Raw genomic sequence first — 25,800 nt, 5'->3', positions numbered from 1 at the left:
GAACCTCCAACGAGACTAGAAAAAGAAACAGCTGATCCCAGTTAGTCCGGCCTGGGGATCCAGCTTAGCCACATCAAGACAGAGGACTGAAGCAAGGCACAGAGCCATACAAGCACTGCTAAACTTCTTTCCGATAAGATGCCATTGCCCCAAACAAAAGCAACCACACGCTCGCTAGCATGGCCGCAGGAAAGCACAGAATGAAGCGAAAAAAAAAATCTCATTCATTTCTATTGCAAAATAGAGGCTGGGGTAGAAGGCATTGACTCATTTAGCCTGAGAACAAGAAAGGATTGCTCCTGAGAGACTAGTTTAAAAGAAGGATGTTTAGTGCATGTTTTGCTTTGAGTCTGGGAGAGTGGGTACAAAACTTCCCACACTCAGAGCTCCGTTTCTTATCGGAAAAGGCTCAAGAGCAAGAACTGTTCGGAGAAGGGGCAAAGACCCAAAATGGCAGAGCTCTCCCACCCACAGTTAAGCCTCAGAGGTGACTGCAGCCCTGGATAAGCCTGTCTGCAGGCAGCGGTCAGCTCCCTAGCACAGGATCCGATGGCGGTGTGGCCATGGCTCACAGCTTGGACAGCCCGACTTACTTCGCTTCTCAGCTGGGCTGCGAAGCCCAAGCCAGTGCCCTTGCTGCTGCCAAACCTGCGCCAGCCGGAGATCGGCATCCTCACTGCTGCGGGCTCTGCAAGGGGCCTGATTTCGTGTGACACTGGAAGCTCAGTCCACGCTGACTTCAAGAGGGGAGGCAGATGTTCAGAGGATAAGGTTGTTTGGCATGCTTTACAAGTGTGCAGCAATCAGCATCTTATTTACTACGGCTGATGGAAACCCTTCTCTTCAACACTGAACCAGCCATCATTTTTCCTAATGGCAAACCTCCCCTTCCCTGCACATACAAACACCTTTTTCCACACCGATCCCCACAGGGTAATTAACTTCAGTCCACCTAGCAAATAAAACCAAGATACTCCAAAAAAATCATCCAGCCTCGTTACCACGTTGATTCAAAGAGTGGATATGCGTAAACCAGTAGACACTAACAATGAATAATTAAAACAAAAATAAAACCAACAAAGGATCTAAGACCTGAAGAGAAATTACTCACTTGGAACAGCTACCGCCACATTTAATCTTTCGCAACCAAAGTATATGAATAGGAAATAAGTAAAACTAGCTCTAGGGCATATCAATATTGCCCCTGGATGGTTTATCTTGTTGTGCACAGAAAAATATGTCATGTACTACTCACACCCAGACAATTGGCTATGGTGCAAGGGGCTGGATCTCTCCGTCTGGGAGAACAGCACTCTCTGGAGCACAGTAAGGGAAGCGCAGGAGAAAGCTGAGAAGCCCTGAAATCTCTAGCAAGAACAGAGCTGTTCAATTGCTTAGGTTTTTTTTTTTCAGTAGTCACTTATCTCCAGCTCCCCCAAACGTCTTGATTACTTGCTTTATTTGCATCCTTGTTCAGCCCATATAAGCAAAACGTGCATGAGTGTTAGCTAAATAACAGCTTGCAGTTGACGCTGAGCTGAAATTGGACTGTAAATTCCTGCTTTCTGAAGAAAAAAAGCCCGTGGGATTGCTGTGAAATGAAATTGCTCCCTGGAGGCATGCGAGTGCTGCAGCACTTGCTCTAGATCATCTGAGGTTTACAGAAGCTGAGAGCCTGCGCCCATCTCACCAGTGTCCACTTAAGATCTCAAGTAACCAGTTCTGGCCATGACAGCAAAGGGATCCAATTAGCTCCAGCCAACTCATGCAGAGAGGGCATCTTCTGCAAGAAAAAGCTTTGGATGCAAAGCAGCTCCTCGGAGTAGCCAGGCTTGAGGGAAAGGTTAGCTTAGTAACAGTAACAGGTCAGGATGCTGCAAACAGGCTCTAGGTTCTCCCACCATCCATATCCTCCCACAAAGACTGCCACCATTCCTCCTCCTGCACATTGAAGGTGGGAGAGAAGCCACGGACAGATGTCTTCCTGCTGGAGTCCCTCTAGTCCAACATTAGCATGCAGCAGAGTAAATGACTTCTAAAAGCAAAGGCCTGAAGCTTTTCACACCATGTCATGGTCAGTCCACATGAACTGCTCTGCTGTAGACTAGGGGAGACAAGCATCCATGATGAACAGGCTAGAGTTTATCTTGCTTTCTTTGTGCAGGTTGCAAATATGTGTCTCTGGGTCAGAGCTTTCTTGCAGTGCCTCTTCCTGCCGGGTCTTGCACTGGGGTCCAAACCCTCGCAGACCACACTCAGCCCGGGGGTCGGCAAGCACCGCACCTCCTGAACTCCGTGGGAGTGGTGCCTGCTTGCTTCAAAGGCAAATTTTACCCTGTGTTTATACCATCCTACAAGGCATGAAAAGGCCTAGGAGGTCACACATCCACCACTGTAATTTCAGGCAGGATCAAACAGAAAAGCAACAGCTGGGCTGAGTGAGCAAGTCCACTTTTAATTACAAATGGTTTTGGTAATAAGTAGAGGCAAGAACAAAGCCAGTGAAAAACCTCCCTTTTTCTTCCTGGCTCCTGTTCAGACCATGTAGAAACAGCTGCCTAGAGGGGAATCTCAAATAAGATCCACCAACTACATTTTTTCCATTTTCAGGACTGCTACAGCAGCACTGTTCCCTATGCAACGCCGCTGTGCTTTGACAAGTGTCAAGGACCGACGGGCAGATCGCAGCTGCTCACGCCAAAGGCCTCGGGTCTGTGCAGGTATTTCCCAGCCTGTAGCTCAACCCCCCCCGTTGAGTCTCAAGTCACATGTGCACAAGTACACGCACACAGTCATTCTGCGGTAAGCTGCACGGAGGATTTCATTTGCTTTAACATCCTCTGAATATGAAATGGTGGCTGTAAAATAGGATTACTAGCGTGGAGGATGATGGACCCAGCTTGTGGGTCCTGCCTGGCCCGGGGAGGGGGGAGAAAGGAGCTCTCAGAGCACCAGGGATGCCCACAGAGCTGAGTGACCTCTCCATCAGGTCATGCATTTACAGCCAGCAGCTACTCTTGCTGCCCCCAAAAGGCCCTGGAGCAGTGGTAAGGATAGGAAACGGGCCCTAAAACACACAGACAGGCAAGAAGGCTTAGCGGGGTGGGTGCAGGGCATTTCGAATGCCAGGAGCCTTCCATCCATTTTTTGTGACAGCAAATTAGAAGGGATCAGTGGGTCCCCTCACCACATCTGATAGCGGACAGCATCAGTGAGAGCCTAACACAACCCAAGAAACACAGCCGGAACAGAGTACCAGCCCCAAACCCCTCCAGCAAACTGATACCCACTGCTGACAGACCGCTGCCTAGCTGGGTGTCACGGAGGGACACGATGGGAATAATGGGAAGGCTGGGAAACCATCACATCCCTGGGAACCAAGGGCTTCTGACCTTTCTAGTAAACCCTGCTGAGAGAACTGGGTGGGTTGTTTTGTACTCCTGGCTTTAATTACAACTAAGTGTTTAAGTTATTCTCCTCCAACCACCCCCATGTTCCTCACAAGCACAAACCTAGCTTTTTATAGCACATCCGGTATGGATGTTAAACACATTCAGGAAATGCACTTTCAGCCCCAAACATCCCTTCCCCTGGACCAGTTAGGCTGCAAGGGTTTGTAACGTGGAGATGTGGAACCGGATGTTTGGTTTTGTGACCGCTGCTTTCCTGGATTACTTCTATCTGTTTAGAGAAGGGAAATTAAATACATGCAGGGTAGGCTGGCTGCATCCAGAAATAACGCAAGCTGCTTGCAAGGTGAAGAAAGGAAAGCCAAATGGAGAGGCCACTCTTAGCTGCTCGAATCCCCTGTACACAGGGCAAGGCTTTTTTTTTTTTTTTTTAAAATAGCTGACAAAGCTTCTGGGGGCTGACAATGGCTCACGGCACAGTGGGTGTCCACAGGCATGTCTAGGATCCTGAATCACATGTTTTTCAGTGCCTTCTAGTGATCCTGACCCAGACTGGGGCTCTCCTGTAATGCACAAGGGAGAAATGCACCCTCTCCCCCAAAAATTGCATTTTAAGTAGCCAAAGGGCACCAGCAAAGAACCATCAGGCTACGCCAGGCTCCGTTGGTCCCCAGGCGCTACTCTGGCATGTCACCGAGGCTTGTGGCTCTTTGCTCCAGAGGAGCAGGGCTTGGACAATAGCTTGGCTCCAAGTCTAAAACCTGACCTTTGTAATTTTCTTAACATAAGGGACTCGCCTCTGGCTTTAAGGAACACTGCAAGCCTGTTAGTAATTTTCTCACCTGAAAATACCCTGGCTGACTTCCCAGCTGGAAGCACCCTCCTAAGCCCAAAGGCAAGCATATTCGCTGGCAGTCTCAGGGATCAGTCTCGGACACTACCCCAAGTTAGAGAACTCCCTGGAGCACTCACAGACCAGAGGGCACATGCTGGCCAGGCTGCCCCAGACAGTCTCCTGCTAAACTCTCAAGAGCGCTGGGCTGTTCCATACATTGATCAAACTATCGCTGCCGTAGTATCACTGCACAAAACCAGGATATTTTGCAGCAGGTTGCGAAAGGGAAGGCACATGGGGCTGCATTGCATCAGGGTTTGCTGCTCTGAAGGAAGGCAAGGTGTATAAGCCCGGGGTATTTTACCCCTCCCTTCCCCACAGCCAGGCCACCTCATATTCTGGGCAAGCAACTGTCAGTAGGACATCACACATCAGCAAGCTGAACGACAACCTAATTAAGCTGCTTCCAAAATAATCACACTGGAGGAAAGTTAAAGGAGTCCTCAAACTCGTTATTTCTTATATTGATTCTCATTCCTTTTTTTCCTTATTTGACATAGATTCTTCACTTCAAGTATCTGCAGCGTTAACTCAAACTGAGCTCTGGCTATTTCTCCGGAGCGATCAGAGCTCCAGCACAAGCAGCCATGCACCTTGGTAATGACTAGGCTGTGCAGGCCTGCTGGCCGTCTGTCTCCTCCCCTGGGCCAGTAAGACAGAGGAGGAAACACGGATCCCAGCAGAGCAGGAAGGTGAGCAGCCCGTGGGGCTTTCCCAGTGAGCTACCGAACCTGCCTGCACTCAGAGCGGCAGGGCATTTGCTGGGGGAACTGGAAGGCAGGTTTGAAGGCACGGGACCACCAGCAGTGTGCACGACAAGGAGCTGCCACCCGAACCACCTCTGTGGCCAGCCAAGTTGCAGACAGAATGCCAGCCCAACTCAAGGCAAGTTTTCTCAGCACAAAACCCCATACATAACACTTAGGTTACAACTAATGAGCTCTGCAGGGATGAACCCTTGTGCGGCATGAACAACAGCAACAAGACTATGCTCATCTATGCATTCATTCGTCTTGGGAACAGCAGCTGTCGAGAGTCACACACGCACACACACAATGCTTTCACGACCCTGATCTAACTACAAGCTATGCAACACTTAGCTGGAAAAATGAGTGACAATCCAGCTGCAGCAACTGAATAACAGCCTATCTCAGGGAAAGGCAGCCTTAACTCACACTGGAGAATTGCTCTTCAGCAGATGGGAAGGACAATGTATTTATTTGATGGGTCTTGTTTCTATGTGACCAAATCGTAGGCAGCTTATGTCTTTCAAATATAAATGCAAATGACTGACTTAAATAAAAATCATTGTTGGAACACAGAAGCATCTCCTCTATTCCTGATAAGTGGGTGATCTCCCAAGCTCGTCAAGAGCCACACAGAGTGGCGTGTCAGATGCACAGACGACCTGACCTCTTTGTATCTTTGACAAGCATTATGATAATCTCAGAATTAGGTGCTAGAGCTTGAACAGAAAGTGACAAATCCACACCGAACTATTAGAGAACATCGCAGAGGCAGAAGCATCTCATTCAAATGCTCCCCCAAAGTTTATAAGAAGTCACAGCCCAGCCTGTCATGGCTTTTTATGGTCCAGAGAAGCACCTTTCAAAGGAACTGCAGGCAATCTCAGGCATGTTCCTTGGCTAACTGCAGTTTCATCAGGCTGCTCAAGACATTCAAAACAATATTTCCTTACTAGGATGAATGATTTATGGGGATTGAGAAATTCGAGCCTGAACCTACAAAGTGAGTCACTGGGACTCATGGGTTCCTTCCCCCGCTTCCCTCCCCCCCAGATCGTCACACCTTCCAGGCCTAGTCTTGCTCCCACTGAAATCCTGCAGAAAACAAATACCCATTAGCTTAAATACCACAGAGCCTCTATAGACTCGAGTGCTGTCTTTCTCACTAAGGGGCCATACCTGGGCAGAGAAACCACATACTCACCCAGAGACTGTCGGGAGGGAAGCTGGAGCTGCTGACTGCCGTTTCTCTTGCTGCTTCAGAAAAGATTTAGCTTCTTTTGAGGTTGAGTCCACTTCTTTAGTCACTCTGTTGGAGGAAAAAAGATGAACCAGAGAGTAAGGAAGAGCCATACTCACAACAGCAAAACCAAAGATCGGGCAAGGAAACACAGAAAACAGGTACAGGAGTCCCCACACCACCTGCAGAGATCACCTCCATCAGCTGCAAGCTGAAGAACATGCATCTTGTTAAGATTTCATTCCAGTGACAAACCCTCTATATTCATGGCAGAAAAAAGGAAGAGAGTAGCTAATTAGAGCTGGGGCAGGAAGGGATTTTTTTCTTCAAACAAACAGGAATGCTTATGCATTCAAACAGGCCTGTCTCACTAGCAGCTACTGAACGCTCTGCTCAGGTCACTGGGGGCAACTCCAGGCTCTTTATTGGGCTCTCGATTTCCTCATTTGTTGGTCAGTGAGGCAGCTCTTCTGCCACAGCTGTTCCGCCACCCACGTCTCGCCACCCACGGCACACGGGCTTGGCAACATCTGCAACCCAAACCAGAGCACAGAAACTGGCTCCGGGGATGGGGAACGGGAGAGAAAGCTCCGACAAGGCAGAATGCAGAAATTTACTCTCATTTTCTAGTTAATTTTTGTCTGAGGCCCTGAGGGTGCAAAATATTGAACTTCAAAAAATTATAAATCTATACGGCATCTACAGCAGGGAATGAATTACAAACATGAGAAAGATTCTCTAGAAAACTACTCAATAATTAATTGTTAGAAAACCCCAGCTACTTTAGCCTCATTTACAGTGACCTGCCTCCAGCAACATGCTTTTCACGCTCTCGGTAGCTCTTAATGAGGTTGCCCCGGTTTGACAAGCTAACAATTTTGCTCCCTTGGAGCACAAGCCTTGTCGACCTCTCCGGGGCCCTGCAGCTCTGTGGGCACAGAGGCAGCCTGGACCCATGGCTCGACCAGCCCAGAAGGGACGGTCCTCCATCCCACCCTCCCGCAGCCTGGGCCTCTGGCTGCATCTGCTGCCAGCAAGGGTGGGCAGGCTCGTCCCCGGTCTAGAGCATGTACCGATGAGAGGCTGAAAGCCTCGTTGGTCAGAGGATCTGCCCTGGTTACAAGTCAGGCTAATCGCTGCTTGCCTCCTACCCACCAACCTGACCCTGCAACTTCCATGTAGAAACTGGCTGATGGACATGGAGAAACCTGAGGACCTGCAAACCCAGCTGGGTTACTGCTGGGTTGGCAGTGGGGAAAGCGCTGTGGAGTTATTTGTTAAACCCAGAGGCATCGATGTCCTGAAATCCCACTTGCACACAACCAGTGCACACATGTCCCCATCCTGACAGTGAATCAGCATCTGAAGAAGCGCTTAGGGAAGGGAAACTGTTCTTCCTCCTTCTCCCCAGACTGCAAATACGGTGGAAAAGGCATGTTCAGGAATAAGAATAAATTCTTGTGCTGTACACCTCCTGCTCGGCCTTGTTCTGCCAGTGCAGGAGGAGATTAACCCTGTTTCCCCCTCTGCATTCTCACATGCCTTTCAAACCGGCGGCAGTCATGCGGATAGAGACAAATCCCACGTTATGAATATTTAGAAGTGTTTGCCGATCAGACTGGAAAGGAGTGGGGTGGGAAAAGGGGGAAAGCAGTTCAGGAAGGAACAAAAGCCTTACTACAGCATCGTCACAATTTAGGGCATCCCAAACACACCACCCAGTCACAGCCCTTGGCAAGGACGGTCACATCATGCAGCAGTCATACGCCAAAGGTTACTCTACGTCCATGAATTTCCTTCGACAGAATAAACTCAGTGTCTTCATGCAGCAATTAGCCACAACTCCCCACAGAGCCCCCCCGAGCCACAAGTGCCGGGTTCGCATTAATACAATCACGCAGCCTATTTATTTTCAAACGCAGTGTCCAAAGAGCCGGCTCCATCCCCTGCCCAGCTGGGGAGCAGCACCGTTTCTCATGCACTCTGCAGCACTGGCTCCCGGCACGGTCCCCCTCCTCCTGTCACCCCCCTGCACTCCCGTGCCATCAGGGTCCACCCCTGGTGCGCAGGAAGCACGCAAGCTGCCGTGAGAAGCATCAGGCAGACCCCAAGCACACAGGAATTTCAGAGGCGTAGCATAGTAACCACATGCCCTGGAAAAAAAACCCCTCTGCGCTGGCCTCGACACAGCCACAGGACCTGCTCCTGGGTTAGATCCCAACTATTAAACCCTGCACGTTTCTGGGACTTAAAGAGTGTAGGACCAAGAGGAGGCAGGGGTTGGGAAAGGAAGCAGAAGTCAGGGAGAGCACGCCTTGCCATTAACTCTGCTCGTTGCGCTAAGAGATGACAGCTCAGCGCCCATAAACCTACAGGAATCTGGCAATTAAACAGCTTACAGGAGCTAGACACGCACGATAGGGAGGTCTTCAAAGCCCGTGGCAGAGCTAGGATCTAAACGTAGGGCCCCTTGGTCTTAACCTCATGACTACCTTCAGTCTTCTCCAACCCAGAGACAAAACTGAATGATGTCCGTCCCACCAGTTGAGGTAAAGGAAGGCACGAAGCTAAGATGCACATGAAAAATGGCTCCAGGGATTTGCCAACCTGCAGTCTGACAGAGCTAGCACGCTGTTGGATGGACCAGCGCTACAAGCCACAGCTCTCGGAGCAGGAAGATGGTCAATCCCAGAAAGGGTGAGAAAGGAGAAACCTCTACCTGCTGTGGCCCCTCAACACGACGTGCAGGGAGGGTCTGGCGCAGCCCTTCAATGACAGTCAGTTCAGCAGCAAAGAAATCACTTTGCTATCCAGGGGCACGAGACAGGTTGCTACCAAGGGATTACTTAGGCTTTGATACTTGCTTCCTCCACCACCAGCAGCAGCAATGGCTGGGCACAGAATATAACACTTTGTTCAATTTTTTTTGCACCCTTTGGCCTGCCAGCACCTGCTCTAGAGTATATTTTTGAAGTTGTCTGCTTTAACAACCTGTTCCACCAGGACTGCCCAGCTGGGGACAGAGGAACGCGTCAGAAAAGTAATTAAAAGTGACCTTTCAAGGCGATTCCATCACAAGACCCACTGATTGCCTCATAAACTGAAACAAAAGCAGCTCTGAGGCAGGCTGCTGCTGGGCTGATGCCAGCAGCAACTCCTGCACCACTCCAACCGGAATGACAAAAGAAAGAATATTAAAGAGCTTTACAAGGTATTAATTCAGGTTATGCACATTTCAACCTTTCCCAGATCCCAGGCCAGGAAGGAAAAAAATCCTCTGGTGTGCATTATTATGGGAGACAATAACTCTCCGTGTAGAAACCAAAACACTTCTTGTTCTTCATGGGGAGAAATGGGAGCCATTAATCCAGCTGGAAGAAATCACAGTCATTACTAAGGAAAATTACAAGACCTTTCACTTTTAAATACTTGATAAATAACTATTTGCCTGACTGTTTACTGGGATGCTATTCACACATTGTAATCCAGAAATAAACATGAAAAGAAGTATATTGTCAGCAATAAAACAAGTAGCTAGTGTCTCACCCACTCGCAGACCCTGTAATTCACACACAAAACCACTCACTCTCATCACTTTCCCCGTAAAGATTTCATTATACTGCTATGCTATTAAATTGCATAATAAGACTTCCAAAACACAGAACAGTTATTAATTTTCTGGATGTGCTGGACCCTGGTAGCACAGACGACGCTACTGTACAAGGTGCTGTGCAACTGTAAAATAGAAAGGTCTTCCATATTTAAAAGTTATTATAAGGAAAACATGCTAGAAACTGGATCATCTAAGTGCCTCGAATACTTACAGGTCCTTAGGACCCTTCATTGCTGAACCAAGCTCAAAGTGGTACCCAAGCATTTATGCATGCCCATAACCACCCAGCCTGCTGTTTTGATGCCCAGCTGCGGGTATGTTACTTCTAACTTCCACTGAAGAACTTGTCACCCTTCCCTTTACATTTACCAACTGAACTGCTGCAACCTACGTGCATGGAAGACGCCCCAGTTATGTATGCTGGGCACCAAACCACACGAAGACAACCCACATGCTGTCATGGGCTGTCCCAGAAGTTGTTCCACAAAGCACTTACAGTACTGAACTGTAACATCCTAATTTAAGAACAAGTGTTTGATCTGCTCCCAACAGTCCCCTTAGCCACATAAGAACCTAAAAGGAAGGAGGAATACAGGCTAAAGTGAGCACCGCATTCACACAGCTCCAGCTAATCTGCAAAAGGGGCTTAAAACCAAATTTTCGGTTCAGTGGCAGAGTAAGTCTAATACACCAGCTTTTCTCCTGCATTCTGGCCTTTACACCAGGTGCAGAGTTACCAGGTGGGAAGAGGAGGGTCCCAATCCATATCACATCATCCCACTCCTGCTACCGTGGCACAGCACAACACCCACACCCCAGGACTCACCCCAGTGCAGCGGTCAGGTGCCTCTACTCTAGCAGAGCTGAATCCAGTCCCGTTTGCAAGAAACAGAACTAGCATAAGGGAAGCCAAGGGTGCAGCGTGTCAGGAGAGTGCCCAGGTCAGCAGCGAGCAGCAAGGTGCCCTGCAAGCCCTTACAGAAGCGTATCAGCAGAGCCACATCCTTGCAAGGAGGGAAAAAAGGAGGCAGGGTCTCAGAGGCAGGATAGGGGAAGCTGAGAAAGACAACGGCCACATCAAGAAAGCTTGCAGGCTTCTGTCCATAGTCTGCTGTGTAATAACAACCTTATGCATCCCAAGTGCCAAAATCCCTCTGACTTACCCCCAGGTGGCTATTCTCCTAACCAAAATGCCTGGCACACATGAGGCTGAGTAAGCACACGTTGGTATTTGGGTATAAAGGGGACTTGGAGCTGAGAAGATTGTTAAGATCCCTAATCGCAGCGGCACAAAGGAACCATCTCCCCTCACCTCCAGGCTGAGAAAGGGAGAGCAAGAGTGGAAGCTCTGGAAAATGCCAACTCTTTACCACTCATACTCAGGACATTCAGTCCTCACTTGGGAAACCTGCCCCAGTTTAGACCTGACACAATTATAAAACTTTCCATATGATCTTAATGTTGTTAGCTCAGGGGAATCACAGACCAAAGGGGAGAAAAAATGAGGCTAATTATCCTTTTTCAGTATTCCCCATCTGTGTCTAGCCTCATTAAGTAGTCCTCCAGCCTTCTGGAATGATCACTTGAGGAGCAAGCAATACTCATCTACAGGGGTTTGTAAAAAAACTAATCCCTTCTGAACCAAGAGGAATATTTTGTCTGAGTATGTTTTTTGGTGGACCCTTGCGCTTGAGCTGCCACGTCCTGGGTGCCTTCCACAGACAGATGCACTGTACAAGAGGCAGGTGCTCCAGCCTGCGAGATCCTGAAGCCACTGGAATGCACGTGTTCAGCACCTTCCAGGAGAGAATTAAGTCCTCACACAACTGAACCTCCAGGACACATCGGCCTGCACACTGGGTATGTATTTATTTTATGCTGGATTACATGGTATAAAGCAAACAGAGCTAAAATTAATAGGTCCCCATCACTTTTCTAATTTCCAAGTAAAACATTAGTTTTCTCCCTTTCAGAAAAAAACCAACATTCTCCAAACCTTGGTCTTCAGACCAGGTGGGAGAAGCTGTTCCCTGGGAAACTGAACCTATTCCCTGAAGCAACACAGACAAGACCAAGCTGGAGTGACTGATAATTTTGTGGGCTGCCTAGCTGCACAGAAGCTGCTGGCTGGTTTTTAAAGAGAAACAAATCTGATCAGAGCTCTCCTGGAGTCAGGCGAGGGCCAAGCTGCCTGCCTGGTGCTGCTCCTCGCAGCAGGTGTGTGCTGCTATCCAAGCAGTCAGCATCTCAAACCAATTCATCTGAAAACAAGCAGAGATGAGCGGCACTTCAACATCAATAATGCATTAAAAGTGCTTTTTGACATCCACGTCCTAACTTCATAAGCCTTGAAGGAAACAACCGATTTTCCATCATCTCCTGTTTGACAAAGACTTTGTGACAGATGTAAAAAAAAAAGTATGGACAGTGCTGCCATCCGAGATGCTGATCAAGCTGTCAGGCCCCTTTTGGGCTTCTGCTTGCTACTTCTGCAAGAGACTCTCTAAATCCAAAGGAACATAACACTCCAGTTACCGAGCTCCCACGGGGGCTTGCAATAGGTAGAGCACGTCAAACACGGCTCTCCGGAGTAGCTGACCCACAGCCAGGGCACAAGGCTTCACCTCCCTGTTGACTGCAGCTTTATCCACCCCAATTGTAAGTCTCTCCAAGCACCGGGTCTCTGCTTGCTTCTTTGGATAACTATTCCCTTGGCCAGCCCAAAATCCCGACACGCAGTTTGCATTTCAGTCTTTGAGGCATCCCATCATTTTTATTTGTACCTCCCAAAAGGATTAACTCCAAATTATGGAACACACCTCTGAGTTGAGCAATCCAGGTGAACAGACGCAGCTGCTGCACGTGTGAGCGTGACAGTCCTCTGACCCTGTTAACCACGACTCGCAAGTAGACCAAAAGCAAGACAGATCCCTGCAACCCCACAACTCCTGCAAAGCAGCACAACGTTTGCGTTGCAGATCTCTTCTCTTGCTGAGGGAGGGAGTATCATAGGTCTCAGGAGCCAGGGGTTCAAAATTCACTTACAGCTATGAACACTGGACATAAAGGTTACACAGATGACAACAGGAGTCAACACATGGTACAAAGCAGAAACATCCCCACGGGGAAAAGGCCAGACTAAAGCTTGACTCGGTTTGTAATGTGTTAATGAGATAGTAAGGCAGCAAACAGCTTTGCCTTCCCTTCAGGCTAGCACAGAAACCCTCCTGCTTCAGAATCTCTTAGTTACAAAAAAAAAAAATCCATCTCCCAAGCTGCACTTTCCAGCAGGGGAACCCCAGGCCCAAGGGCTGCAAAGCAGGCTCTGCCAGCATCTCACCAGACATCAAAAACCCCTTCCTGAGCCTGGAGCTGTCAGGAATGAGGCAGCAGCTTGGAAGCAAGGGAAACAGGGCAAGCAGCAAAACGCTGGGACTGGATCTGAGGTCCCTGTGATGAAGGCATGAACAGAGGGACAAAAGATCCCCTTACTAATAGCAAAAGAGCCCCTGTGCGACCTGAAGAGGTCACTAAGCACCTTCTGTTTCCAGATTTTTAAAAGTCAGGAAATTGTCTGAGCACCAGGTACGGAAACAAGGTCTCCTCCCTTACCTACTGGGCAAGGGTGGGATTTTTACTTAAGTATTTCCACACTAACTACACACAACACAGGCAGAAAACCCTTGGAAGAACCTGAAAATGGGAGAACGCAGATGGTTATCCCGTTCCCAAAGCTGATGCAGCACCCAGATACCACAGGTTTGAAAGCTGTAGAAACACCCAAGCTAATCTGGAGGTCAAGCCATCATTTTGGAGATGCTTTAAGACTCCTCCCACCTTTGGAGACCCCAGCTGAGCCTTCTTTTTCATCACACTGATCACCAGCAAAAATGCACAAATGAAACCAGCACACGACAGTTATTTCCTTAAAAGCATCAAGCCGTATTAGAAGCATAAGATGACTTTCAGGTGGACATCTGCTCAGCCACTTTGGGATTTTCAAAAGTGTGGTAACATAAAGGAAGACGACAGGAGTCAGCATGTCGGTGAATGCCAGATAACGCACTGGAAAAAGCTGGCACTACTGTGTAACACTTTGCAAGTCACAGCCCCTCTGTGCTTCAGTTTCCCCATCTAAGCAGAAGCCTCATCTGCACATCTACTAATGAAAATCCTGCTTAGGAGTTGTTCGCTAGGCCATTCCCCTTCTCAAAGCACATTAAGCAGACCATAACATGATTTACTGTAGAAGCAAGTGCTCTGGCTTAGAATTCTGGCTAGGTTTGTCACGCTGTTGATGAAGTTTTAATTTCTGCAGCTGCCTTTGAGAAAGGCAAATGCCTAGCGAGTGAACCAGCACACAACGTAGCTCCTGCTCACACTTAACGACCTCATCTCTGGGCCACCGTCGTGCCAATCAGCATTGTACAACATTAGGATTCCCCAAGGAAATTCTGAAGCATCAGGGAGTGGATGCGCGCAGAGGAAAGGTTATCAAAATGTGCCCCTGAGACCCGTTCAGTCTTAAGCATCTTTTGAAAGGTAACATATCTTCACTTACTAGCTTCCAAAAAAAAAAATCAATAGCTGTTTTTTAAATTGGAAAAAGCCAATATAAACTGTGGATAACCGAGGCATGCTCTGACCTCTACGAGTAACAACAGCATAAGGACAGGAACAGGCTGCTGCCTACACTCCGTTATGCCAAGATCAGCATTTTGGTGCTTGTTTGTAGAAAAGCAACCAGTCACTTTTTAGACTGCCACCTCTAAACAGCAGTCACATTGATATTCCACGTAATTCTGGGTGGTTTGATTTGTCTTATGGTCCCAAGGCATCATCCCCAGGCTCCTACTGCTCAGATTAAATTTCTGGAAAAGTCTTAAAAGCCAAGGTTTTTGCGCTGTGCAAGCTTCACTGAGGAAGAGGTATGTCACTGGAAAGTGGCTAGAATACATTTCCCTAGAACCTCTTAGCCAAGGGGAACTGAGGATAAAACCCTACGAACATCTAGCATCACCGGTCATCAACACGAAACAAAAGTCCTCAGAGAGGCTGGACTTTGGAGCGGCTTTTCAAGGGGCTACTGGAATTCATTTTGTCTTACTTTTCCTAACACTTCCTTGCTACTGTAGTCAAAGCCATTGCAAAAAGCACACCTAAATACAACGAGTGGTTTCTTCCTCTGCCCCTATTAGTTCAGTTCATTGTCTTCCATATCTAATCTGACAACACCTGTCTACCTCATCCGGTGGAAGCTGTGTATCATTTGCTATCCACCTGGAAAAATGGCAGGGCTGTCCAAATATAAGGCTTCAGGAGACAGACTCTGTTAACGCTCACCTGCCTTCTCACTCACGTGTATAAGCAATACAGGAAAGGCTTTTGCAAAAAAAGCACATATGGAACATGTCACACACATCTCAGCCTTGATCTGACATGCACAACACTACCTACAACATCAGTAAGAGATGCACACCCGAACTACTGATCTTTCTCCTGATTTTAAAAGCAACTGTCCTTCACTCAGCATTGCACAAAACCCCACGAGCACAAAACAAATGACCAAGATTCACACCCAGCAAGAAGTGTGAGCATGCTGCCAACCCCTTGCTATTACTCATCCACTGAGTTTCCTGAAAAGCATCACAAGGTAAGGAGAGAGTTAATGGTATTACATGTTCTCTCAGTGCTAATTAGCCTAACACATCTGACTGAGCCATGCTGAGACCACAGAGCAAGAACGCAGATGGACAGTTACACATTTTTAAAATTGCTCTCCGTGCCAGCTCTAAATCTTGAGACTTGTGGGAGTAAATTCCCTGCTCTTTTCCCCCCTTTCCCTCGAAATACATTAACTCTATCAGCCTCAGCATTCTCTCCACTCCTGCTCAACGCTTGCCAGGAAGAAGCAGAAGCAGCAGCTATTGCTCAGACAGCTACCTTAACTGTCTTCAAAGGAAAGCAATAAAAATTGGTGGTAGTCTCCCAAACTTCTTGGCTTGCACCCCCTTTGTTTCCCAACTCTGTCACATTTGGTCGGTCTCAGTTGTCACGTAAGGAGCAGAGAGGACATCATAGCCACTGAGAAGGAAATCAGAGGCTGAACAAGGACTTTGGAAAGCTCGGGCTGTTCTCAGATGTCTGACTTGCTTCTCCTGCAGCCATTTCCACCTGCTCTCTCCTGAAAAGGGTCAGGATCAAGGGGCTGAAGCTCTGGAAAAGGACAACAGATCTGGGGTCAGAAACAGTGAGCAGTCTAGGACATAAGTTTCATCCCTCTATTCAACAAGCACACAGATGAGCTAAGATTAAAGAAAGAAAAACAGTATTTCAGTAATGAGAGGCAGCATCAAGAAATCCCCAAGAAGCAGCACCATGCAACCGCAGAGAACTGAATTATAACCTCAGCTCTGCTGCGCACAGGTCAGCACTTCTCCTCTCCGTGAGGGCATAAATCAGCTCTCCTGAGCAGCTCACCAAGGTGAAGAGCCCAGCAGCCCAGCTGACACCACAGCCTGGGCTCAGGCCTCACCACCCCACTCAACCAGGCCTAACTTAAAGGCTATGCTGACCTTGATGACTTCGTGGGACACCAAAAAAAGAAACTTTGGCCATGGCCTGTAGCCCTGCCCGCACAATTCCCATTGTCAACGGCATTCTTGTACAAAGGAGATCCGCACTATTGGCCGAGAAAGGGCTTTTATTAGCCCAGGTAAGCCTCCTGACAAGAGCCTGCCCTCAGCCACCTCACTTCACCTTTGCTTCTCCTGCTCAAAAGGTCACGAATTTCACCACCAAAACCAAACCACTGATCCAACTTAAGGTCCTTGAATTCCAACTTAAGAACAATCTCCTCTGAATAATCTTTTTCTTGAATCCTTAAGGTAGGATGAAAACCTGTGAAGCAGCAACACAGAATGAGTAATGAGGTTTTTTCCCCAGGAACATCCTAGATGATAACCGTTTACAAACAGTAACAGGTGAAAATCAGGTTCTCTTTCACCCCACACTTCGACCATGGCAGGTGAAATATCAACCTCAGCCAGTATAAACCCCCGTAATTACTACAACAACTTAAGCTTGTAACTATTTGGTTATTAATCAGATGCTTTATGTACCCCTTTAAAGCTTTGTAATTTGCTTTTAAGATGAAACAGCCCCACTGTGAACCATCGCCTTCCCTAACCTAGACCACAAGCTGCCTCTCAACTGTGTTCAGCACGCATAGCCAGCACAACTTGTTTCCTCGCAGCACGGCGGACACACAAATAAAAGCAGCCATATTGTGGGAGACCAGAGGCTATTCTAAGTCACAAATCCGGTCTCCTACAAGAGTCAACAGCAGGGAGCCCTTATCTGGAGATGGAGTTTGTGCCTCACATATGTCAGAAAAATTTGTCTGGGCTGTTATGAGTTTGCCCAGTTCCTTCTATGAAACCGTATGAACTTTTAAGTAATCATTATATCTGGCAGCAAGTCCCATACTCAGCATGACGCTGCTTATTGCCCAGTATGTTTGGCACCTGGCCCTTCCTAGTTTTATTTGGTAGATGCAACGCACGAGCGAAGCTTGGATCCCTGGGTATCCTGAGCCATGAGATCCAGGAGCCCCGGTGAATCAGTGGATGTCATCAACTCCGGCACGCCTCAGTTTTCATATTCCCAAACGGGGAATAACAACACTTCTTTAAAAAGTGCTTTGAGATACATGGACAGAAAGTTCTGTAGGAAAGCTAAGGATTTTCCCTCTTTACATCTGTAAAGCCTTCAAGGACTTCAAAGACATCAGAGAGCTTTCTGCTCCTTTGTATATACCTCTGGACTAAATGGCTTACTAAAACCCACCTAAAAGCAACCTAAAAAAGCAAACAATATCCATGGAATTGGGTCATCATCTGTCCCTTGGAGCAAGAAACAAAGACCACCATAAGTCAGGTGATTTTCACGGCTGTGAATTGAAGCTGAGAGCTCTCCCAGCGAGAGCGCTGAGCAGGGCTTGCTGCCCCACCAAACATGGGCATTCCAGCACCGAGTTTCAAAGGAACAGTAAGCTTTAATCAGGCAAACACCGAGGAATACTTTCAGAAGCAGCCTGAATTAATCAGGAAGCAGGCACTTAAAAAGCAGATAAAAATTACCGAGCTCAGCCTGAAAAGATGAGCTTCAGTCAAACTCAGCAAAATCTCACCCATCTGCTCAGCCCTCAAATATGAAAGTAACCGAAGAGTTCACTGGACTAACATTTACCCGTTACGCAAGGTCCACCGTAAACCCCCAGCTCCCCGGCTGTAAATGCTTCAGGTTCAGGGCCCTGTGGTCTGGCAGTTTCTGACATAGCAGTAAGAATGATGCCTTCAGCACTTATCAGCTGCTCGGCAGGAGGAAGACACACAGCGTGCAAGAAAGTACCGGCTGGATCTTTGCACTCGCTTATCCCAGCATCTAGACAGCAGAAGAGAGCTCACACTGCAGACGTGGAGAGGAGATCTTGAAACCTCTTCCTGAAGCATTTCTACATGGATCCAGGCCCAGCATGCTGCCAGCGGCCATGCAGCTTGCATGACAATTCTGGCCCCAGATGTGGCGAGAAGCCAAGAATTACTCACATCACAGGAACACCTGACAGACACGTGAGAGCGCTGAAAGAAACAGGTTCCGAGCATGCAAGCACAGGGAAGAAGCTCGAGAAAAAGGCTCAAGGGTCGATGCAAAATTGAATCCACAAGTCCTCCAGAGGTCAGGAGCAATTGCCTCCAAGAAGTTAGCTATTTGCCACCAAGCCTCCGAGAAGTTAGCTCTTTGCCACCTACCAGCGGTGAGGGCCGGGCAGGAAAGGACCCCAGTGCAGAGGTCTGAGGCCATTGCCCAGCTTGCTGGGAGTCTTTCTGACTTCTCCAGACTGACACTCCTGGAGAAGACAGCCTTGTGGGAAAGTAAAGGGAGCTGTGACAGGTTTCAGGAAAAGAGCAGGGCTCTCCCCAGTGACAGATGGAGAGTGGAGCCCTACTACGGCTTTGCTTTGGCTTGGCTGCTTTGTTCACGCACACAGGGAAGTGGCCGAGGGTCACTCAGGCAGCACAAGCCACAGTTTTGCCAGCACAACGCAACACTATCAGCACAGCACGGCAACTCTGCAGTACCAGGAAAGCATTCCCACCATTAAGAATAACCTGAGTGTGTAAAACTTGGGAGTTAAACCACACGAACAAAGCACATATGCACAGAAATACGAAGCTTCTAGTTTTGAGTCCTTTACTTGGAATTTGCAATGTACGAACAAAGCCGGGTGTCAAACACAGGCCTCCCGTTCCCGAATTAGCACCCAAGCCAGACACCATTACTCCCCTCAACTTTGTTTTGCCTCCCGCAAGCGAAATAAGGTACACAGAAGATGTTTCTAACTGAAACCTACTCCTGCTAGCATTCAATGACCTGACTTTGCTCTTCCCTTGCAAGTTGTTAGGCTGACTGCGATTGACACCACGGGGCTGGGCCAGCTCCATGTATGTGAGCTGCATTCTGCTGCAGTCCTGGATGGACACAAAGTTGACTTTCATGGAAGGAGCACAGAAGAACCATTTTGATACACCGAGCACAGCAGCGGTTCAAAGAAAGCCAAGGGCCAAAGTAGTTTGGACGGCCAAAGAGAAAACAAGCCTCATCATGCAGCGATTGCATTTTGCAACAGATAAACCCTGGCACCAGGGATGCGATTCCCAATTAATGCAACCACACGTCCTGCATCGTCAGGCACGTTCATAAACCAGAGGCTTCAAAGGGGCTTCAATCTCCTCTGCCAGTGAGAAATGACTTGAACTTCCATTTAGATGCTGAACTGCCTTTGCAAATTGCTCCCACTGCCCACAATTACAGCCATTTGGGTGACAGTCACCTGCTGCTCCTCATCTATTTAACACCAGGGAGGAATGAAAGGCAGACAGAACAGTCACAACTGGAAAACACAGAAATCAATTCAAGATTGTTTCTAGTTCCAGGATTCAACAGGTTTGGTTTTACAAGGTAATACTAAATCATGTATTTTATAAAATGAAAAGCCACTAAATTTAATTCTTTATTTGGTAATTAGTAATTTGTAATACTCTGAGCCTAAAGTTCAGCATTAGCAACTGATAAAAGCACAGGCTAATCAAAACGGACACTAAGTGCAACAGTAACCTATAGGGGAGGTGACAGCTTAAAGAGGAAGGGCTTTCACTATTCTAGTATAGCCCCGTAGCTGGAGATTTCTTTCAAGAGACTTCTGCTACTCCAGTCACGCAAGAGAGATTATACCGTCTTCTTACAGGAGAAAATAAATCGTTCTGCAACATGAGATCAGGGCTAAATGATCTTCTGTTAGGAGCTTCAGTGAGCAGACTGTTGAAATTTGTGCCCTGAATCTATCGGTGCTTAAATACTGATCTAAATTCTTCTCAAGCTTTCAAACGAGCAACACTCAAAAGTAGCCTCAAACCATTTAGAAAGGAAAGCAAGAGAGACAGCCCTCTCATTTCAGTTCTTTCAGTCCAGAAACGCGCGTGCACACACACACACAACTACCGTGTGCTGGCCTTTGTAACCAACAATTTGCCAGCTGCTTCCCCAGGCAGGGAAGTCAAAGTTTGGTATTCAGAGCATTTGCAGACGTTAGGGTCGCGCAAAGACAACCTCCCGCTATTCTAAAGAAAAACCAGCCCTCTGGCCCTCACCTACTGCCGTTACAGGAAAGCGCCGGTAGCTGTAAGCAGCGATAGCTCCTTATATCCTACCCACAGCTAACAGTGTAACGCATTTAGAGATGCAAGATGTGGCAAACAACACAAAAGCTTCAGCTTTGAATATCACAAAAATCAAAGGGGCAAAAAACATCGAAGGATTTTTCTGTTATCAAAGAGCTAAAGAAAGCAGCACTTTGTAACTCTGGCACCAGCAGAAAACAGTCCTCCAGACCTCGCTGCAAGCTTTCTGTTGCTGGCTCTGTAACCTCTTGATACAACGGCTGCTGTAAACAAAAAATACATTAGCCTTGGTGGTTTGTGGGATTACAGTCTCATTGTCGCCCAGGCTCCAGCTTTTACCCATTTGATCAAAAATTAGTAGAAACTTGGATCGATTCCTTCGCAGATCCCCAGGGGAAACAGTCAGTACTGAGCAGTACAAAGGACACTAGAAAAGCAACTGGTGCAGAAAAATATGCCTTTATCTAACTTAGCTATAGCTATTAAAAAACTACAGATAAGACACCGATGTCAAAAGCACAAACTCAGCACCTTAGGAGCCCTGGACAAGTTCTGTTCACATAAGGCAAGCCACTTTCTGAAGGACAGAGAGTTTCCCCAGCCCCTCCAACTAATATTACCAATAAAAGCAAGAGCAGCGCTGGTAAAGCTAATCTGTAACCACCAGGCAAAATCTAGAATGCCAGAATCAGACCAACACCTGAGTAATTCTATGCTTAAATCATAATTATCTGGGGCTTCTTCATAGACACAGGTAAACAAGAAGCTTCAAGGCAGATGTTTTTACTAGCTCCCTACTTTAAAGGGTCCTATACTTCACAAAACAATTGCACAAAAAAAATTCCTTTCCACAAGTGGAAGACTCATGTTCTGAAGTAAGCCTACAAGGCAAGTTTCCCTGTAAATCAACCCCCTCCTTTAAGCGATACGCTTCTAGGCTCACGTTAGGTCATGACACTCACCTACAACACGCAGATGGACATGTCCAGACTTCACATAAGATTGCATACTGATTTCATGCCACCCCAAAGCACCAGGAACACAGTTCTGCCGTACGCCACCTGATGATACGTCAGAACCCAACAAGGCTTTTGTATGACAGCCCTGCGATCCGTATCTTTAGCTATTCTCACCTGGTAGGACATCGCGTTTGAACCAGAAAAAAACCCAGAAAAATCAGGGACAAACAAGCTGGCGGCTGAGGAGGGGAGCGTGCATCAGAAGACAAAATTTCTGTCTTTAATTCTGCTACAGATTTTCATCTGTCCACGGGAAAGACTTCGCCTTTCCTTTGTAGAAAGCGTATGACACATACTGTCTCTCAGAAAAGCTGCAGTCGTGCAGTTCTTTGCCATTTCATCAGTGAATGAAGGGTATTCCTACAGCCTGGATTGTGCAGGGAAATAGGGAAGTCGCTACTATGACTCATGGCTCTCCTCAGATTTTTCAAAGAGCTCAGGCAGCAGTGCTGACATGAAAAGCAAGAGCAGCGGAAGCCCCTGCTCTCCGCTTCCTCCTCCGGATTTAGGCAGCGGGGGTGTTATTGCTGGGAACTGCTGCCCTCTGCTGTCACACAAAATAGAGGCGAAATTCTCATCCGACAAAACCAGGTTTACAGCTACATATAAAAAAAAAAATACGCTATGGTAATAACCACAAAGGTCACAGTGCATTCAGATTTCGAGTGGGTTCACCCAGGCCCCGCAGTTCTGGTCTTACGTATTTATAAAACGCCTTCCCCTTTGTGCAGCGCATCCCGAGAGGCACCTTGCGAGCCAAACTCGGCCTAAAGGATGATTTTACCTAGGCCATCACCTTTGCTGCAGCTGTTTCAGAGGTAAAAGCACTCAGCTATTAGTCCGCTCAGCAAAACACCTCTTACCGTCTGCAGATCTTTGCAGCGGTTTGTGCACATCACCAGGGAGAGTGCCAGCAAATATCCTGCCCCCAGCACAGGGCTTGGCCTAGACCGAAGGAATAAAACGCATTGCCGTCATCCCTGGGGGGCCATATGCGGTTCTCTCCGTGTCTCGGCCTCCACAGTGGCAGCGCCACCGGGAAGCTTTGCCAACCATTTTAAACGCTGTCCAGACGGGGAAGCCCAAGTGAATTTACAGGCTTATTTTGAAATTGAGCAAAGACTGAGGCCTGCATATGAGGGCACTCCGCAGCCCTCGGGCAGGAAAATCTTGGCTTCATTTTCCCTGAGGTCTGTATGTGCTCATGATTAAAAAAAAAAATGGTAAAGGAAAAAGAGAAGATACGCCGGGCTTCACAGCACACCAACCACATGCCAGCGGAAGAGCAGCACTCGGTTTGCTCTGAGCCCGCGGCAGACACGTCGCATCTGCCAACTTACCTGACTTCCTCACCAGCGAAGTCGAACACTTTGGTGATTGTCACTTTTCCTGAATCTTTTGGCTTCTCAGACCCTTTTGGTTTCTCCTGAAGCTTGTTCCCACTCTTCTCTTCTTCAGCCTACAAAACATACAAAGGAGAAAGCAAAACAATGCATTTGTGGAGCCAAGCCAAATTATGACTCAAAGGGGCCGAGGACCCAACGCAGAGCTCAGGTAGCCCTGCAATTTCGGCTGGCTGGTCAAAGCAAGTCACCCACAGACAAGAAAAAGGAAACAAACGCCCCTGTCACCAGAAGGGAATTCCCCACTTTGGTTCCAGGCTCTAAGTGGAGCTCAAGGATCAAAACAGATCCAAAACGAGAAGTGAAGTCGTAATTAAATGTAGGAAGGAGCAAGAATACGCTGCTGTGGTCCAGAAAGCAAGCAGAAGCCTGAAGACTCAGTTCTCCCCAACTAAGCACCGCCAGGCAGTAAAGCTGCCAGGGTGGATTACACAGAAATAGGTTTATTTTTACTCAAGAATATAGAAGAACAAAACCCATCATCAGGAAAAGCAAGGCTGATCTTCATAGAGAACCCTGAAGATATTAAGCTACTTGTCAATAACGTCTCTTTAATTTGAGAGGGAAATATCTTTGTTAAGGTACTTGTCAACAACGCCTCTTAATTTACTCACTCACAACTACAGCTTTAACAGCATACATAAAAACCCTCAGACCCTGTAAATAATCAAAACAAAAGCCAAAATTCTTGCTCTAAGTCACCCACACACCGCAGAGATCTTAAGTTGGACTTAAGATGTCTGCTTGAAGAAGTTCACAAAGAGAACAGAGGAACTTCACCTCTCCATAAATTATTCTAGGCTACGGAAGAGCTTTCAAAGACCACTCATGTTTTAGCGATCTGCCCATAAAAGTAGAATTGCTCAGAAGAGAATTTTTCCTCTCCTTCTCTCTAATTCTACCTGTAACCACCTCAGCTGTTCAGCCAGTAACAACTGAGGTGGAGAGAAGCAGGAGGGTTCAGACGAAAGGACTCTTCCTCTAAAAGCTGCGAGCAAAGATTACGCAACTACACCGGTTCTGCAACCTTACAACGGTTGTGGAAAGAAGCTTCACACAGTGAGGAGAACTGTACTGGCCAAGCATCGCTGAGTCAAGAGTCCAGACTTTTGTTACAAAATACTTTTTTGGCTGACCACTCAAAAAAAAAAAAGACAATTCTAGCAACAGAGGGTCAGTTTTGGTACCTTCTTCCCTTCTACCACCTCCAGTGTGAGAGGTTTTGCAAGACACATACATGCATTTGGTTTTATTAAGAACCAAATCCTTTTAAATAGCTGATTACACACAGAATTCTCTCTACAGAAAACCTCTGCAGGCAGAGAGCGAGAGCATGTTAATGGAGTTTATAAAGTAAACTAAGTTTGTAACTATTCTTGTTACAAATGTCCATCCCAACATGCAGCATCTTCCAGACGTCCTCACTTTACGATGGACAAGGCACAGAGACGACAGCACAGGTCTCGTCTGCTTCCCCGCTCACACACACACGGAGTCTCCCTTTTTTTTGACCGTCAGGAAAGGCACAAGCCTCGGGGGAGAGCTGTGCCCACAAGCACAACTTGGACCGAAGCTCACTGTGCTGCTCCTGTGTCACAAGGAGAATCCAGGACCAGGAAGAAAAGCCAACGGGGCTCCGTGGGACACTCCGAGATGCTGACAAGCAGCTCCAAAAGCAGCACCGCCAGATCACAGACCTCCCCAGTTGGAAGGAAACCAGCAGCTTACAGTTTGCCCCACGGCGGGGCTCCAGGCTTACAAAGCAGTTGGGGCAGGGGTGAACCCAGCCTCTTCCCAGCTCTGACCGACATTAGGTACCAGCTAGAACGAATGCTGTGCGCTCTAAAGCTTCAGGCCCTTCCCACACTCCCTGGGTGAAGGCCCAGGCCCCCGTTACCTTCTTAGCTTGCGTCACTTGTGTGGTAGCCCCCGCTTTGGGTTTCTGTCCCACATCGCTAAGGAAACTGGCCCAAAGAGCATCCTCTTTCTTTTTTTCTTCCTCTTCTCTGTTTCTTTCCACCTGCTCTACATTATCCGCTTCCTCCTCCTCCTCCTCTTCATTCTGCTGAGCCTCTTCTTCCTCTTTCTCATCTGGCTCTAGCAACAGACCTCCTTTCTTCCTTTTTCTGGAAGCAGATGCCAAAAAAAAATATATATTTTTATATATATACACTGAGGTGCTGCAATGCTATTCCGAGCTGAACAGTAAGCACAGGTGAAGCAACGCGGTGTTTCATATTCTCGCTAAGACACTCTACCTGGGGGGCTTCCCCTAATCTTGGGGGTGAAGCTACTTAATTAAAGGATGCTGCTGCCCAGTAAACACAGCGAGACTGAAGCAGGCAGTCCCCTGAAGTGGACCGGCCCGTGCGTGCGTGCATCCGTAAGTACGTAACGGGCTCTGGGATACCGCAGGAACCACGAGGGGAGGACTTGGGCAAGACAGGAACCGATTTTAAATACACTGTGTAGATGTGGCGCCGAGAAGTGTTTTGTACTTAAAAAGGCTTACTAAAAAGGAAAGTAACGAGCTCCTGGGGAGGGTTTCCGGGCACGGGGCCGTTCAAGCCTGAGGGTCTCTGCCTCCGGCGCTACACCGGAACGAAGAAGAGCACTTCCCAGCCCGCAGCGCCCGGCGGAACGAGCGGCGGCGGAGGCGGCCCCCAGCCGGGCCGGGCAGAGCTAACGCGGATTCTCCCACCCCGGAACCCGCGTCTGTGCGGAACCGGGGG

General features: G+C 47.9%; 1 protein-coding gene across 1 annotated transcript in view; it reads right to left on the bottom strand.

Annotated features, from left to right (window-relative positions):
* The window catches only part of CFDP1 (craniofacial development protein 1), a 68,397-nt gene that overhangs the window by 41,100 nt on the left and 1,497 nt on the right, over positions 1 to 25,800 (bottom strand). Inside the window, exons 2-4 of the mRNA XM_009320867.1 lie at positions 24,966 to 25,194; positions 23,006 to 23,124; positions 6,256 to 6,360 (exon numbers count right to left, since the gene is read on the bottom strand). Coding sequence (XP_009319142.1) covers positions 6,256 to 6,360; positions 23,006 to 23,124; positions 24,966 to 25,194 — 453 coding nt within the window. The remainder of the gene's footprint in view (positions 1 to 6,255; positions 6,361 to 23,005; positions 23,125 to 24,965; positions 25,195 to 25,800) is intronic.

This window comes from Pygoscelis adeliae, unplaced genomic scaffold (assembly GCF_000699105.1).
Source record: "Pygoscelis adeliae isolate BGI_AS28 unplaced genomic scaffold, ASM69910v1 Scaffold63, whole genome shotgun sequence".
Lineage (NCBI taxonomy): Eukaryota > Metazoa > Chordata > Aves > Sphenisciformes > Spheniscidae > Pygoscelis > Pygoscelis adeliae.
This window is presented reverse-complemented; position numbering and strand designations above follow the sequence as displayed.